Raw genomic sequence first — 16939 nt, forward strand, 5'->3', positions numbered from 1 at the left:
AACCTCATTCACAATTTTTCCATACGCGGTGTTGAATCCAAAATGCTTTTCACCCGTTACGTCTCAGCTGGTTTAGTGTCATGATGAAGCATTCAGCACGGCCGGCTAGTTTCCTCTGTGTTCTGTTAGTGAAGAGAACAACAATAGACTCATTTACTGAGAGGACAACAAGGCTGCAGTGGGTCAAACTTCTGTGAATTTTCAAGATCAGTTTTTAAATGAGGGTGTGTTTATCATCATATGTTGCATTTATCTCCGAGGCGTAAGAGATTTTACTTTCTCAGATTGTTTACTTTGAATAATTTGTACACCTGAAGAGGTGAAACTATTTAAAACAAAAAGCAGCAACAGAAGATTAGAAACATGGTAGTCTGACAAAATATGAAATTTCATGTTGAAATTGTCTTAAAACTCCAATTTTATGGGTGTCCTGATTCCAGGTTGGGATGCATCCTCATAAAGACGTTAGTCCTACCCAGCAGACCCCAAACGTCCACCAGTCACACCGAGAGAGCTGCCAGCAGTCCAGCAGCTGCTCGGCTCAGACAGTCAGGATAGCCGTCGATATTGTTCTTCATCGTCGCCATCGTTGGATGTGAGTGAGGGCACAAATGAAAAGAAAGCAAGATCACATAAAAAGTTCTAAATGATTGTCCCATTGTGACCCTGCTGCCCAGAGCTACTGCAGTGCAGCTAATAAAATAGTGACTATATATTTATAACATGCAGTAACAGCTGGAATATTTTTCTCAGATGAAAATGTGTGCCCCAGGCTTTTATGCACACACACACACACACAGGAAGATGGATTGGATTTGCTCGTTGTTTTCTTTCTATTACCGTATCCCTCGTTTAATCTGTCCATTTACTTCTGTCAGTCTCCATCCATCCATCTTTCTGTGCCTCCATCCTTCTTTCCCACCGTTCCTCCAGAGTACGGTCAGCCACCAGAGCTGTGCTGCCAGTCGTTTGATTCTGCCCAGTCCAATTATAGAGGGCCTTAATTACTGAGCCTGTCAGCCTCCATCAGGAGAGCCATTCGTCATGTGGACTGGGCTGGACCGGACTGCTTAGGTTTGGTGTTGGCTGCGCTGGGCAGAGGGGACATATATATCAGTCTGTCACCCTCAGTACCTGTCTGTCTGCATGCCTGGAAACATTTATCATCTGTACTGGACTCTACTCGTTCTTCATCATATACAGAAGGCCATTAAATTAGGGACACTTATGGGTACACTGTGGAGTCTTGTAAATCAGTGCCCAACAAACATGTTACCTACCTTATCAAACAGTTTAGATTTTATCAGACAATAGGAGCCTCATTTATCACAAGGTATGTAGAACAAGATTGTCTGCTCAGGCTGCAACAAACACATTTTATTATCAACCATCTTCCAATCATTTTCTCAATCAATAAGTTAATAATTTGGTCCATAAAATGTGAGAAAATAGTGAGAAATGCCAATCACAATTTCCTGGAGCCCATGGGGATGTCTGAACAACAGTCTAAAAAGAGATATTTACAGTCACATGAGACAACAATAGCAAGAAATCCTCACTTTTGAGAAGCTGAGACTAGATAATGTTCTGTTAGTGTTGTGTTAATGTTCATGTTAAAGCAATCTTTGCCCAAAAAGTGATAAAATAGTTGCTTATTAATTTTTCTGTTGTTTGACTAGTAGAGTGATTGAGTATTTGTTTCTGTTAAAGCTCATTAACATACTGTATAGACACACCCCCAAATGCCATATATGGTTCCACAACGTCCCAAACACTCCAGTCGCCTTAATGTAGTCAAAATAAACTGAACCGCCTTTAACCTTGTGAGATTTTTTTGTAATTCTACTTATTAATTTATTTATTTGTTTTGATTTTAATCAAGAAAGTTGGGAGAAAATATTGGTAAACGGCTGCAACACTGGATAGAGTGTCAAGAAAGTCTAAACTATAACCATATCTGGAACTATAGTTGACAATCTATTAATTATGCTGATACGGTTGTCGTGACTGCACTTGTCTACCATTAATAGTTTGTTGGTATACGGAGTCAAGAGATACTATAAAGCCTCCTTTCCACCACAGGAACTTTCCCCAAGTACTACAAACCTCTACCTGCATGTCCACTGGAGGGAACAGGGTCTAAATTAAGTTCCGGGGGGGCTGTCTTATCCCTTAAAAAGTCCCTGCTTGGTGGGGGGTGGGGTTTGCAGGGATGATGGTCGCTGATTGGTCAAACGTACATGGTGCGGCTACCTCAACTTGTGTGTCACTTCATTCATAAAACAAAGAGGCAGTCTAGTATTGATTTAGGACCACCTTAGAACCAGGGAAGGACATTTCTCTTCATTTGATAACCTCGAAAGTAAAGTCAGGCATTGTTGTTGTTGTCTTCCCAACTCATTTTAAAAAGGACGAGAAAAAGAGTGAGAGAGAGAGAGAGCAGCGGTGGTCGAGCGAGGAGAGTGAGAACAAAGCAGTGAATGAGAGAAATAAAACGTTATTTTCTGATTGTTTCACAGCGGTTACATTCTATACCAGAAATAATGATACTGTGTGTCTAATAGAGATGTGCAGAGAGCCTGGTATTTGTATTTGTATCTGTACTTGTTGAGGCAGCAAAATTATTTGTATTCAAATAAAAGTGGAAAGAGGCTTAAAAGTCCTGTTTTTGTTTTTATTATGCTTTTAATTTTAGAAAATTAAAGTGTTACAATAAAACTTTACTTCATGAAAACAAATAATTTTTAAAATATTTGTATGAAACCCATTATTTGTGCTTTGCCGAATAATATATTTGTATTGGGGCACAGCCCTAGTCTCTAAATGCTGCCATCATTTTTAATTCCTCATAGGTCTAATTTGCATGATCTACCTGGTTCATCAGATGTGGTGGAAACACAAACAGGACTACATAACAGGGACCTAAAGTTCCAAGTTTAGTTCCTCTGTATTAGTTCCTCTGGACACATTCTCAAGCAGAGGAAGAAACTGATGAATCTGGTTCTACATGTGGAAGTAAAATAATAAAAGTTTTTTGGAGGGAACAACGTATTTCGCATCCAATTTCTTCAGGTTGACTGAACATCTGGTGTGCAGTGAGGTATGTGCTTCTAGAACAGTAGTTATGTTTCCATTTAAAATGTTGCTTAAGTTGTAAGCATGTTATATAACTAAAAAAAATAAATAACCGTCAGCTGCAGCTGATCAGTTTTACTGTAAATGTTGAGTCAAGTCCAGTCTTGCCAGAGACTCTGACTGGAATAGATCCTGTTTCCAGTGAGATATTGGTCTCATGTTGGTCTGATAATTGAATATCATATATTGTACATTAGCGCACAGTATGTGTTGTTACAGTAAAAGCCTTCAGTGCAGGACATTCATCTCAGTGTAAAGTGTAATAGTGTTTGGTTTACTGTAAACATGATCAGTATACCTCAGTGTACTGTTTCCTGTATGTGTGTGTGTGTGTGTGTGTGTGTGTGTGTGTGGTTTCTTCCTTCTCGGTCCTTCTCATGTCCTCGTCTTCTCCTCGTGGAACAAACAGCATGAAGGAGGTTATAATTGGGAGGTCCAGAGCTCTGCCAGGTGGAAGCACTTGTATCTGAATACAGGCTCTTGCTCTCCCTCAAGATCTCTCTTGTATATTGTATCTCCACCACTCTTTCTCATACTTTCTACTGTTTTACATTCTGCTCTCACTTTGCTTCTCCTGTCTGCTTTATCAACATCATACCACAAAGCTTTGCCAACATATTTAGTTTTTTGATGTCTGTTAAGATTTTCTTTTCACTTACAGTTGTTCTCTCTGAGTCATCCATTGAGGCCCCCCCCCCCCCCCCCCCCCCCGTTCCTGGTCCTTAAAGGAACTTGCCAAGCGTTGCCATTAAAAGGCGTTGACCTCATTTACTGTCTTCCTCCTTTCTTCAGCTTCCCCTCCACACCTTTTCCTCCATGTCCAAGAGAATTTGTCTTAGTTGAAGTCATTTTCAAATCAGTTTTTGTCATTAAAAATGGATCTTGTCTCTGTTCTTCCATGAAGAGTCTTATGGCTTTGGAATAAGTACAAAATTTCCACTCATGTTCAAACATTTTCAGGTTGCACAAGCATCTCTTTGCCTCGATTCACACCGCATCAAAGGAATCTGTGTCTGTTCGCCACAAACTAACAGCTTTACAAACCGCATCAGTTAAAAGCTGCCAGTAGCCACTACTTTTTGCAGGTATTCACTCACTCTAAAGCTTAATGTTTGTTTATCAGATCTTTCCATCAGCGTGCAGAGTGCTGCTGCGGGACACTGGTTACATATTTTTGTCGTTCACTGGGTGGGACATTCTGTTATTGGCTATCCTTTGGCTATGTCGTATCATGTTAGCCAATGAGAACTGTGACTTAGACTCACGGCCAATGACTGAGTATCCACCCTTTTTCAAATTTGCGCATAAAAAGTGAGTGGAAACGCTGGAAATTTTAAAAAGTAGAAATATTGCAAAAGATGTTTTTATGCTTGAATGAGGTGCAAAAGTTGATGTGTTGATAAAAGCAAAATGCAACAAAGTACAATGAAAACATATTTAGAAACGAATGATGACGTACAGGAAGCATGTGACGTAAATGTCCCTGAAGTTTCCACTCCACTGTCTGTATAACTGACACAGGGCTGTTATCAAAATGCTTCCCAAAGCAAGAAGCTATGATGTTGTTGTCCATCATGCTCTCCATCACCAGGATGTCTATCACATGCTCTATTAATGACGTCATTGGGTTGCGTTGCATTTTGTAGTTTACTGCACTCAATGAAAGAATCAGCGAAACCAACTGTTTACTTTGATGCACTCAACTATTGATACTCGCAAAACAATAGTGGATGGAAACGTATATTAATTCACATTTTCTTGCATCAATTTTCTGAGATTTTGGTTAAAATTTATGCTACATCTGAATAATTTACTTCTCTTCAACTAAACGACTTCCTGGATCAATACCAAATATCATTTATATATAACTGAATGGCAGTAGTCACTCAATATATTCATTCGGATCAAACAGTAACTGCTTTTTGTGTTATGCTGCTTTAGACCAGCACAATGTGGAAAAACAGGAACCCAACAGATACATTTAGTGCATCAGATGTGTATCTGTATGACTTTATATGTATGTCAGGCAATAAGTAACAAGACATTTTAGTACAGAAGTAGATATGTTTCGAAAAGTGTTTTTGATTTTTGCTTAATCTGCTGACATAAGCAGTAGTTGGAATAAGCTTGTGTGCAGCAGCATGGCATAGACACAAACAACAGCAGCGGTACATGAAGAATAAATGTATACATATCAATGAGTTAGTCTTTAGTTAACTATCAAAAATGAACCCAGTGTTCACAATACAGGCTTACCCTCATAACATGAAATGTTTATTATAGTTCAGTATGGTTCTAATTTTGATAAATGTTTTACAGATTGTATTTTTCTTATTTTATCTATCTAATATATATTTGTCATGTTTGTATTGTTCATAGCTGATAGTGATACTAATTTATTTTCCAGTGACAGTGTAGTTTTTGAAAGTTTATTTTATACTGTTGGTACAGCAACCGTACAGATAGAATGCCCTGTAGCATTTGCTTGTAGCATTGTGCTAACTGTACTGTTTACCTTGCAAACAGATGACACGGAGGAGAAAGTTATTGCTGCCATGACTTTCAAAAGTCGTTAAACTCAGCCTCAAAGGAGCATAAACTGCTGTTAAGAGTCTGCATTTAATAAACCTTCTAACTGGACTTACTAGGATTGAACTGTTTTTGTGTTTGTGCATCTTTACATACAGAACTCAGTTTGAGTTAATGAGTAGGTGAACTAATGTATTTGGCCACTGAGTGTATTTTTCATCAAAGTGTCTTTGTTGGTGACCATGTCGCCTCTTATTTTCTCCTCTTCCTGACCCCCTCCCTCCCTCTCTACCCCTCACCCTAACCCTCTCTCTCTCCTCACCCCTCCAGGTGATTGATGGAAAACTGGCTCCATTCTTGTCCAAGGTGATCAAGTTTGCCAGCTCCCACGTTTTCAGCTGCAGTTTGTGTCGAGAGAAAGGCTTCATCTGCGAGCTCTGCCACAACGGGCAGGTCATCTACCCCTTCCAGGAGAGCGCCACCAAGAGGTACACATCCTCACATCACACAACTTCTCAAACACTTCCTCAGCACAGGAATACAGGAAAACAGAAACCTGCTTATTAATGATAGAGCAGTTAATTATTAGTTTAAAATATCATGAGGTAAGTCTTGATTTATTGCCACGAAGAGACGCATAGTTCACTTTTTATGATAATGTTGATTTATTAATGCCAGGAATTTCTACCTACAATGATTGACTGACTTTATTTGTGCAAATTTGACCTCCTAGTGTTTGCCACAAACAGCCAACATACCTACTGTACAGCTCCAAACTTATCAGGAACATCAGTTCTTTCTTTTTTCTTCCAGTTTTTTTTTTCCTCAGTTGTGTCTGTATGCTCATGAAGTGGAGTCAAACAGCCTGAGGATAAGCGGGAATTTTTTGCTCAAGTTGAAACATGTAGTCTGATCTGTCACTGCCTGAGTGAGGTTTATTTCATCCACAGTCCCTCTGGTAGAGTATTTTTTTTTATTTTCATAGCTGCTTGAGATGACCGTTTGAGTTTGAGACCCAGAGAGTGAAGACATTAAAACTCAGTTCTCCAAAAATTTAAAAAACACTGTGGTTGTATCTAACCCTGCAGATAGTTTTAATATTATTATTATGTATATTTATGAAAAAATGAAATGGCTGAACTATATTAAATCAACATGCAATGATGAGCTATCTCCCACTACCTGAGGTCAACTAATCATGCTCTATATATGTATTTATATTCATGTATTCAATCTTTTTTGTCTCTTTTTCTTTCTCCTTTTTCCCCTTTTTTATGATTTACACATTGCATTATCCGCTAATTTGAAAAAATATATATTCGTATATTGTCAAGCCTTCGTATATGGTTTTAATTTGATGAAATGAAGATTTGATAATATCGAACGGCATGAATAGAGAATATTGTACGTCTAGATTTTGAGATATCCTTCACTTACGGTTCAGCCTCCAGTTTCATATGATGAGAAATGTCTCTCCAATAACAAAGTCCTGGCTACACTCGGTTATCTAAAGACCTCACTGTCAACAGTTGTCATTGAAACTGTCAAAGACAGCAGACCACAGTGAGGTCTGGATCACCCACTAACAGGGACGCTGTTTCTGCAATCTTTTAAATATCATTTTTCAGGTTCAGGTTAGGTTCAGCAGAGAGGGAATGCATTATGTAAATAAGGATCCCTACAAGTATAAAAGCATCAAATATGTGTACGTGAGCAAGTGCAGCAGAAGCGAGCCTGCTGCCTGTTAGTGACACTGGCTAGCATGAGAGGTGTGCGTGTGTGTGTGTGTGTGTGTTTGTGTTGGCTGAGGGGGTATTCTCGACACGGACAGTTAACATAGTCCAGGTCCTCGTCACTGCGGGTCAGAGTGATAGAGATAAGAGCTAATCAGAATCACACACTGAAACACAGTCTGTACTATCACACACACACGCCTTGCTCGCTGAGTTGTGTTTTATGACTCCGTGAAGGAAGTGTGAAATGTTGACTGATAACGGCTGTTCTACTGTAATGGACTGGAACTGAGTAGAACTACTTACTCAGATTGTACAGGAAATGAGCACTGCCCGGATTTAATAGAATATGTCATAGAGCGTTTCCCTTTATTAAGAGTCGGTTGGGGAGGAGGGAACACTGTGATGTCACTAGAAAGAAGTTTCATCCCAAAGGTCTCCAAACTAGCTTAGAGGCTAGGCTAGGCTACACTTAGGATTAGTCCATCTATACTGAAAATTCCTTCATGTAGCTAGTGAACATCTATAAAGCAGAGTAAATAAGCTGAAATGGATGCTAAATTATCATCAGAGCTGATCTTTGGGAGTTCTGGATGGTTGGGTATTGCTTTCAAATTCATAAGAACCAGGACGTTGATAAGAAAGATGGCTATCAACTGTGGCTCCAAACACTGCATGAGGAGTGGCAGTGACAGCACTTTGTGAAATCATGTTAGCTAGACAGAGACACTGCTGTTCACAAAGTGTGAGGCTTAAATTTCATACACTGTGGAGTTTAACAACTAGTGTAGAGTGTTGGAGCACTCAGTTTCTAAGTACGACAGAAGTACACAGTGCAAAATGAACATCTCTGCTTTCCGACTCCTTCCAGGTTTTGTGTATTTTTCTTTATTTATGATTGGTAATTCCTCTGTCTTAATGTTACAGTTCTATACATTTCGGGTTTGCACAAGAGTGTTAGCCGCAGCATGACTGGAGGGAAGCACAGCCAGCTAGCCTCTGCTAGCCTCCCGGCTAACGTTAGCCCCGGTTCTGCATGTGGATCCAACCAGAGCCCCGAGCCCCGGTTAGTTATTCAAGTTAAAGTGGGAAGAAGCAGTGGGTCTGACGGGCAGCTTGAATGAAGTGAAGCCTGCGGAGGAAACACCGAGACCGTCAGGGTGAAACAGTCCGAGGAGGAAAGCAGAGTCAGGCGGCGGAGGAGATGGCAACAAATCAGCAGAAATGGCTGATGCCCATATTTCATTTTAGAGCTTTTATCAGCCGATACCAATGATGTGCCGATAATACCGTGCATCCCTCCTTACCCTCTAACCCAGATAGGTTCATATGTATATGTTTACATCATGACAGAGCAGAGGGGTACTCCATCAATGCAGTTAAAGAAAGTTACGCTTACTTGAAAAAGCCTGGCTTGAATTAACCTCAACTTTCACTTAAGGCTTAAGCTGTTCCACTAACACAATTCAGCTGTGTCTAGTCAATATTAACTCTAGCCAGGCTTGAATAAACTCGCAGCATGTGTGTGCACGGAGGACATAAGCAGCCCAGAACAGCCAGTTGTCGAAAAGACGATACTACGTCGCAGAAAGAAGGGAAAACTAGAGCGGTGTTCTTATCAGCAGCAGGACAAACCTGCTGATATGAAGAATATAAAGTCATCACCAAAAAAGGCAATACTGCTGCAACTAACAAGGTGAGGGAGGGGGCTTGGCAAAACACTGCTGACAGATTAAATGTGTAAATTATAGAAGCCTATGTACATGGGCAGTGGGTGTCTAAAGGTTAGAGAAGCGAGCTTATGACCAGAAGACCGTCGGTTCAATCCCCCGCACCGGCAGGATGAAACTGGCTGGGATAGTGAAGTCCCCACTTACTGTTTTATACATTCAGATCACTGACTGTAGCTATATTATCAGCAGGTTAGATAATATCAGATGTATGTTTAACATTATGGCTTAGCAAATTTAAGAGAACTAACTTACCAACTTACCATTACCAACTACATAATCATCTACTCTTTGGCACATTTTCTCTTTCACAGGATGTCCGTTCAATTTACAAGCGTCAATGAAAGTTAAAAATGAAGAAGCTGCGGTTGGAGATGAAAATACTGGAGAAGGATATAAGTACAGTGGAAACCACTTAGTGATCACAAACGTCTGTGTCAAATATCATTGTAAGCAGTTTTCACTGTATAAATTTAAACACAGCTGAAGGTCATGGTTTGGACTTTGGACTTGGATTTCATTTTCTTTTTGTCTTCGCACGGTGAACAAAGTGAGTGAATGAATAAATAATTAACCTCAAAACAATGTTGGCACACTTTTATTTCTTCAATTATAAATGCTAAGCTTTTAAATTAAAGGGTTCACTCCAAAACAAAAGTGACCATGAATCAAATGGGGATTAAGTGAAATAGGTGTTGTTGTAAAGGTCCCTCACTGATCTTCCATCTATGTTTCTGAACACAGACGTGACAAAAGTGATGCCAGTGCAAAAAGACACTCGATGGAACCGTCTTTTAGGAGTTTGTTTCTGCTCGTCAACGTTCTTTGACACACAGCTAAATTAGGCTTGACAGTTAGCCTGCTGTGGAGCAGGCTAGTTCTGCGGTATAAGTTACCGTGGTTACTGAGCGGGGAATCATATAAGCTGCAGGAATGGAACGGAACTCTCACTTAAATTAGCGAGGCTTATCTAAATAAGCCAGGCTTTTCCTTTATCCAGCTTGATGGAACACCTCTCAGAGCATGTGCTTGCAAGTGTGTTTGAAACCTCACAAAAACTTTTCCACAACAGCTGCAGTTCTTCTGTGGAAAAAAAACACACCACAAAAAAAAACTGTTTAGACTTTCTAACATCAGTGATTAAGGCTACAGGAAGCTGCAACTGCTCGATAATAAAAGCCTTATGGTGGTTTTTGTTTTATTTGTTATTTAACAGGGAGGCTTTATTCAGACCTGAGGTGTGAAACACTGGAGATTCATTCATTATGAATGTAATCAGAATGAATCAAATCTAAACAAGGACTGGAGAATGGCAGAGAGACTGATGTAGTGTGTGTGTGTGTGTGTGTGTGTGTGTGTGTGTGTGTGTGTGTGTGTGTGTGTGTGTGTGTGTGTGTGTGTGTGTGTGTGTGTGTGTGTGTGTGTGTGTGTGTGTGTGTGTGTGTGTGTGTGTGTCTGCAGGTGTGACGGCTGCGGCGCTGTGTTCCACACTGAGTGTCGACAGAAAGCCCAGCCGTGTCCCCGCTGCGTCCGCAGAGAACTCCACCACAAGAGGCCATCTTCATTCTGGTCGCCTGATGACGACAGCCCCGGGTGCTTTCACCTGCCCTACCAAGACACCTGAGACAAACACACACACACACACACACACACACACACACACACACACAACAGCAGTGACATTTAGGGTGCTGCCAGGCCGTGACACTGGACAAAGTGCCTGTTTTTCTGACTTGTGTGTGTGTGTGTCCACAACCGACTCTGTTACAGTTTCAACCGGAGGACGAGCTCACAGCATCTGATGCACCATCAGGTGTATATTTATTTGTGTTTACCTGCAAACACACACACACACACACACACACGCACCTGAGCTGAGCCTGCTTTGAGCAGGGAGAAACCCAACTGAAGAACTGCTGCACCAAGCTTTACAGACTGACACACGTGTATTTTGTAGTCCAACATTTTCACATACACGTCAAGGTCATCCATCACCACCATCACTCATCTCTTATTCCAGGAGTCATTAGATGTGTAAAAATCACAGCAGATAAACGAGAAACATCCAAACTGATAGTTGGAACATTTTGGTGGTGCACTCTAACCAACGTCTTCCATCTGTCATTAAATTCAGAGCTGAAACACAACATTAAACCACAAAGATTAATGAAGTCATTTATCAAAAAGACCAAACAGTTTCTGGTTCCACCTTCTGAAATGTGAAGATTTCTTTCAGTTTTGGACTGTTGGTCAAACAAAACAAGCAAATTTCACATGTCTCCTCGGCCTCTGGGCTTTTTGTCTCAGTTTTTTGGTATTTTATAGACTAAATGATTAACTGATTCTCATAATCATGTTAAAGTGACACATTGCTCAAAATCATTTGAATATGAAACTGTTACATCCTGTTGGCTTGAAAGGTGACTGTAACAAGTTTCTGTAGCAGCTGTGTTCAGTCTGGACTGGTGTCAGTTATAATGGACCAGTGTTACTGGTGTCAGTCATAATGGACCAGTGTTACTGGTGACAGTTATAATGGACCAGTGTTACTGGTGTCAGTTATAATGGACCAGTGTTACTGGTGTCAGTCATAATGGACCAGTGTTACTGGTGACAGTTATAATGGACCAGTGTTACTGGTGTCAGTTATAATGGACCAGTGTTACTGGTGTCAGTTATAATGGACCAGTGTTACTGGTGTCAGTCATAATGGACCAGTGTTACTGGTGACAGTTATAATGGACCAGTGTTACTGGTGTCAGTTATAATGGACCAGTGTTACTGGTGTCAGTCATAATGGACCAGTGTTACTGGTGTCAGTCATAATGGACCAGTGTTACTGGTGTCAGTTATAATGGACCAGTGTTACTGGTGTCAATTATAATGGACCAGTGTTACTGGTGACAGTTATAATGGACCAGTATTACTGGTGACAGTTATAATGGACCAGTGTTACTGGTGTCAGTTATAATGGACCGGTGTTACTGGTGTCAGTTATAATGGACCAGTGTTCCTGCTGGGAAACAAGTATCACAATGTCCAGAGAAACATGAGAATGTGTTTTTCCTCATCCTTACATGAAAGAATCTTTGGGTTTTGGACTGATGGTCAGGCAATAATTTTTTGACATTTTTATAGCAGACAATGAATCTATTAACACAGAAAATAATCATCAAATCAATAATAATAATAATCATGAGTTGGAGTGTGACATCATCCTGTTTTGTGCGACGTTACGCTGTCAGACTACAAACTGCAGCGAAGCTCTATGAGATGAATATTTCTGACACACAGAGGTGTTTAGCAAATACAAATGTTTGGAACAAAGCGGCTGCACAGGTGAAAGACATGTTTCTGTAGACATTTTTGATATTTTTTTTCTTTTTGTGAAAATATAAAAATCCATTATAACTGACAACAGCTGCTATTCTCTGAGAAGAATACAAGTGTTTAAAGCCTTTAGATAGGGAGGGATGTTTCACATCATAATAATAATAATAATAATAATAATAATAATAATAATAATAAAATAGTTTAAATGACTGCTCTGATTAAAAGTCTTAAACAACTATAAGTTGACAGAAAGATGTTTTTACCTCACTGATCACACTCATTTTATCAGTGTTCAAATGTCAACGGACGTTAATTTAAAGGGACTCTCCGTCAGTCTGTGAGCACACCTTCTGTAAAAATAACAAGGCAATAATCTACTGTAACTGATCCTTTCATTGTTGCCTTGCCCCTCCTCTTCCTCTGCGATTCTTCCTCCCGCCGTGCTTTATTCATGCAGAATCCAAACACGATCGCAGCTTTAGCTTTTAGTATCTCTATGCAACCTTTATGACGGCCTTTATAACCCACTGCCTTCATCTGTAAAGGCTTCTCTTTGTGTTCTTACATGTGGCACCAGCTGTGTTTCCATCCAGTTCTAAAGGCACATTTTACTGAAATATTGGAATAATGAACGCTAGTCAGGAATGTATTGATTAGAATATTTTTTGATAATTAGTTATTTGTTTACGCTGTCTTAACATGAACACTTTATGAGGGAATATAAATCTGATGAGACACAACTTTGTTTTCATAGTTCCAACAGACAAAACATTGCTTCTTGGATGAAAATCTTTTTTTGGAATATTACATAAATCATTCATTATTTAAAGCTGTGAGTAAAGCTTTTGTTTCACTGTCCACAAACAGTTTCCCAGCATTAACAAGAAGCCAGAGTGCAGCTTTAAAGTTGGATTCGCTAAAATTTGGATGGAAATACAGCTGCTGCTTTCTGCTACTTGTTTTCTTTCCTAGGAGACTGGAGGTTTGATGTGGCCGGATGGATTTTATCTTCTGTTCTGAAGCTCAGTCCCCCCTTTTTTTTAGCTTATTTGAGCCATAAAAGCATGTTTACTTTGAAGGGAATTTGTGTGAACAAGCTGCTGTAATCAGCACCCGACTGACAAACCTGAATTATAATGGGTTTATTTGAATCTATGTATTTTTGTGAAAAGCAGACTTTCGGTTATTCATGTTAATACAGCATGTAGGACACTGTAGTCTGACACATAACACGCCAGTGTAGTTAAATATATGGCGGGAAAAGTGCACTGAAGTCTTTGTTTATTTTGAAGTCATTTTTTAAAAAAAAAAAGAAGTGTTTAAGTTATTGTTGACTGATTGTGTCTGCTGCATAAAGGTCTAATGACAATGTTGCGAAACATTTGAAGTATTTTTGATTTTGTATTTTCAATGTGTGAATTTGTTTTTTTATATCATGCTGTTGGCTACAGAACCTGGCAGGTGTCAGGAGTTGGTTTTTTTTTGTTGAGTTGTTGTTATTTGTGCACACAAAAAAAAATACATTTCTGCACACGCCCGAAACCAACCCGGAACCCAAAACTGTAGCTTTGCTTACCAAAAAGTTAGCCATGTGTGAGACTATTCACAAATGCAGCAGATTGGCGTTGTGTGTAGAACAGATGACTCATGGGTGCTGATAACTGACTCAAAGAGAAAAAGAAAGTAACAAAGTGGAAAAAAAACTTGTGTACTGAACTGAACATCTTGTACTTGAAGTGTTTGGGACAAATACACTGCAGGTTCCTACTGCTACAGTACACTGATGCTTATTTGAGAGCATGAATCACTCATTTGTGTGCACTAAAACAAAAAAAAAAACCAGCCCAATGCCTGCTGGTCTCTGTAGTTTGCCTCTATGTAGCTGCAGTAGATGACGTGTAGACTTTAAAACCTGTTACATGCAGTCTGTTCCTCTGTTCATTCACACATGTTGGGAGTGCATGTTTGTGCTCTTTATTGTTTCATCACTCTTCCTACAGTGTTGCCATTTTCATCTCCATCTGGATGTGGAAGCGTAAATATGAAGGTAGTATAAAAAAAACAAACATACATCTGTTCCGTGTCCTTCTCACTGAGGTGACAACAGCAAGTTCTGACAGAACCGTAACGTCTGAGATGAAATCTCGCAGCCGTTTCATGAGCGAGAATCACTGCAGCGCACTGAAGTGTTTACACACATGAGAGCAGGACTGTGTGCGAGTACATGACTGGAAATGTTTATGTTGCAGGCACATGATGATCATCGCACTATGTTTTACTTGATGTGTTTGGAGAAGAATATATTGTACAGTATTTAAAACAGAGTAACTGGACTGAAACTCCTTTCTATTTTGCACTTTTTAAGTTATATTTTTTATCATTGTTACGTTCCATCACAGCCAAACTCTTATGCAAGTACAGGGAGTTGATTTCTGTGATTTGATCAGCCTCTTTCCTTCTGTCTGGTTTTGTTTTTTCAATTTTGTCCGCTAGCCACTGATGCCAATAAAGACAAACTTCTTAATAGTGAAAGTGTTTGAATCCTTTGAAGAAATATTCTCATTTTGGTGTTTGACTTCCTTCAGATACTGTATGTATGGAACCTCTGATGGTTCATCAAGCTAAACACACACAACTATGTTTGCTTGTATTGTTGAACATCTACAGTTTAATCTGCTGAGGAAGATCTTGTGATTCGCTCAAAAGCTCCAGTACAGCTACTAATGGACCTTGTGCTGAGATTGTTTTGTCGACTATATAATAATAGTATTATAACTTTGTATCATCTCATCATGTTCTTGAGTCAATAAATAAACCATGATGTACTTCTGGTTGAAACAGAACTAGAGGGCAGCATTGAGGGCCAGTTTGGAAGGTGTCGACATGTTTGAGCGACAATTTCTGTAACTTTCTAAAACCGAAAATCTGACATTACACTAGCTTCACTCAATGATCAGCCAGCTGTGTGGCAGTGAGAAAGTGAGCTTTCTTTTTTTCCATTTTTGAAACAACTACTTCTGTCCTTTTTGTGTGTGAACAACTGAATACATCACTATGAATATCTGAAAGTCTGCGCTACCTCCTCATGTGACCAATTATTGCATCTCATCCTTCTCTATGACAACCATTTTTTTACTCTGCCTTCAAGTGTGTTATAGCTTGAACAGCTATAAACACTTAAACCTTCAAACATGGTCTGAGAACATGTGACAACACAGCAGTAGTTTAGTTTGAGTTGACTTTATGGTTTTCCAGGATGTTATTGTGTTCATCTCATGAGGTCTTTAATCCAGCTACTAGTGTTTCACTGCTGCTGATTAACACATTTGTTATTTTCCTCCCAGCTAACTGTCGATCTGAGCTTCCAAACATCTGCAGCAAGTTATGACGAAATATGTGCAGCTTTAAAGTTCGATCGTTTGAAGCTTTGTCTTTTTCAGCCTGTTCAAGCTGTGAACACATTAGATTTTTAAAGAGAACGAACAACTACAATTCCACGACAACTCCAACCGCTGAGGAGGATCCTATGATATAACCGAAAGCTCCGGAGCGGGCTACTAAATGGTCCTTGTGCTGAGATTGTTTTCTCTACTAATGCTCACAAGGTGAAGAATGCACAAAAGGGGGTTCACAGTTTGCTGACGTGACAGAAGATGACGTGTGGGTTAGCGGCTGGTCGTCAGGTTTATGAGCTCAGAGCGGATCCATGTGAATAAAAGTGCATGTAAACCTGCTGGGTGAATATACAGATTGTGTGGGAGAGCAGCGAGCTCAGAGCCTCTCATTTGCCTGTGATGTATGTCGAGCAGCAGGCAAATTGAAGCTGAGTGTCGACCGCGCTTAATTGTCATCGCCAATTAGTGCATTGTGGGATGCCCACAATGGATCAACTGTAGCGAGTAGAACGAAGTCCTTTGTGCTTCTCCAGTGGCCCGCAGGCCAGTCAAGACTCATTTAGGGCCCGAACAACGACAGAGCAGAAATGCCAACGAAAATGAAAACAAAAGACAGTTTAAGGAGGAAAAGAGGACGAGGGGAAGAGAAAGAGAGGAGGGGGGGGAGAGGTGGACAACGGTCACAGAGGAGGGAAGGACCGGGCCTCTGCTCTCCCAACATGAGAGGAGGGTGTATGGCTTTGACACACACACACACACACACCGAGGCCCCCCCCCACCCCCCACCCCCCCGACATTTAGCGAGCTACTACACAAAAGCTGGCAGGGCCCCAGTGTTCCCACTGACCTGCTTGTTCAGAGGCTCGTTTGGCCACGTCGAAGCTTTCAGCAGCTTTGAGCCGAGCAGATTGTCAGTGTGTTGTTGTCGGTGTTAAAGGGCAAATTCACCGTTTCTCTACTCAAATCCTTCTTCATGTGTTTTTAGATCATTTGTATTTAAGTGTAAAACAACTTCACAGCAGGTGTAAACGCAGCTCAAAACAGGGAATCTCATGCACTGTTCACAGGTCTGCTGACTAGCTTC

General features: G+C 40.2%; 1 protein-coding gene across 2 annotated transcripts in view; it reads left to right on the forward strand.

Moving 5' to 3' along the window:
* The window catches only part of plekhm3 (pleckstrin homology domain containing, family M, member 3), a 48718-nt gene extending 33726 nt beyond the window's left edge, over positions 1-14992 (forward strand). For both annotated transcript variants that reach the window (XM_044366188.1, XM_044366189.1), the window contains exons 7-8: positions 5995-6152; positions 10589-14992. In XM_044366188.1, coding sequence (XP_044222123.1) covers positions 5995-6152; positions 10589-10751 — 321 coding nt within the window. In that variant the 3' untranslated portion in view covers positions 10752-14992. The remainder of the gene's footprint in view (positions 1-5994; positions 6153-10588) is intronic.
* The last annotated feature ends 1947 nt before the right edge of the window (positions 14993-16939 follow it).

This window comes from Thunnus albacares, chromosome 11 (assembly GCF_914725855.1).
Source record: "Thunnus albacares chromosome 11, fThuAlb1.1, whole genome shotgun sequence".
NCBI lineage: Eukaryota > Metazoa > Chordata > Actinopteri > Scombriformes > Scombridae > Thunnus > Thunnus albacares.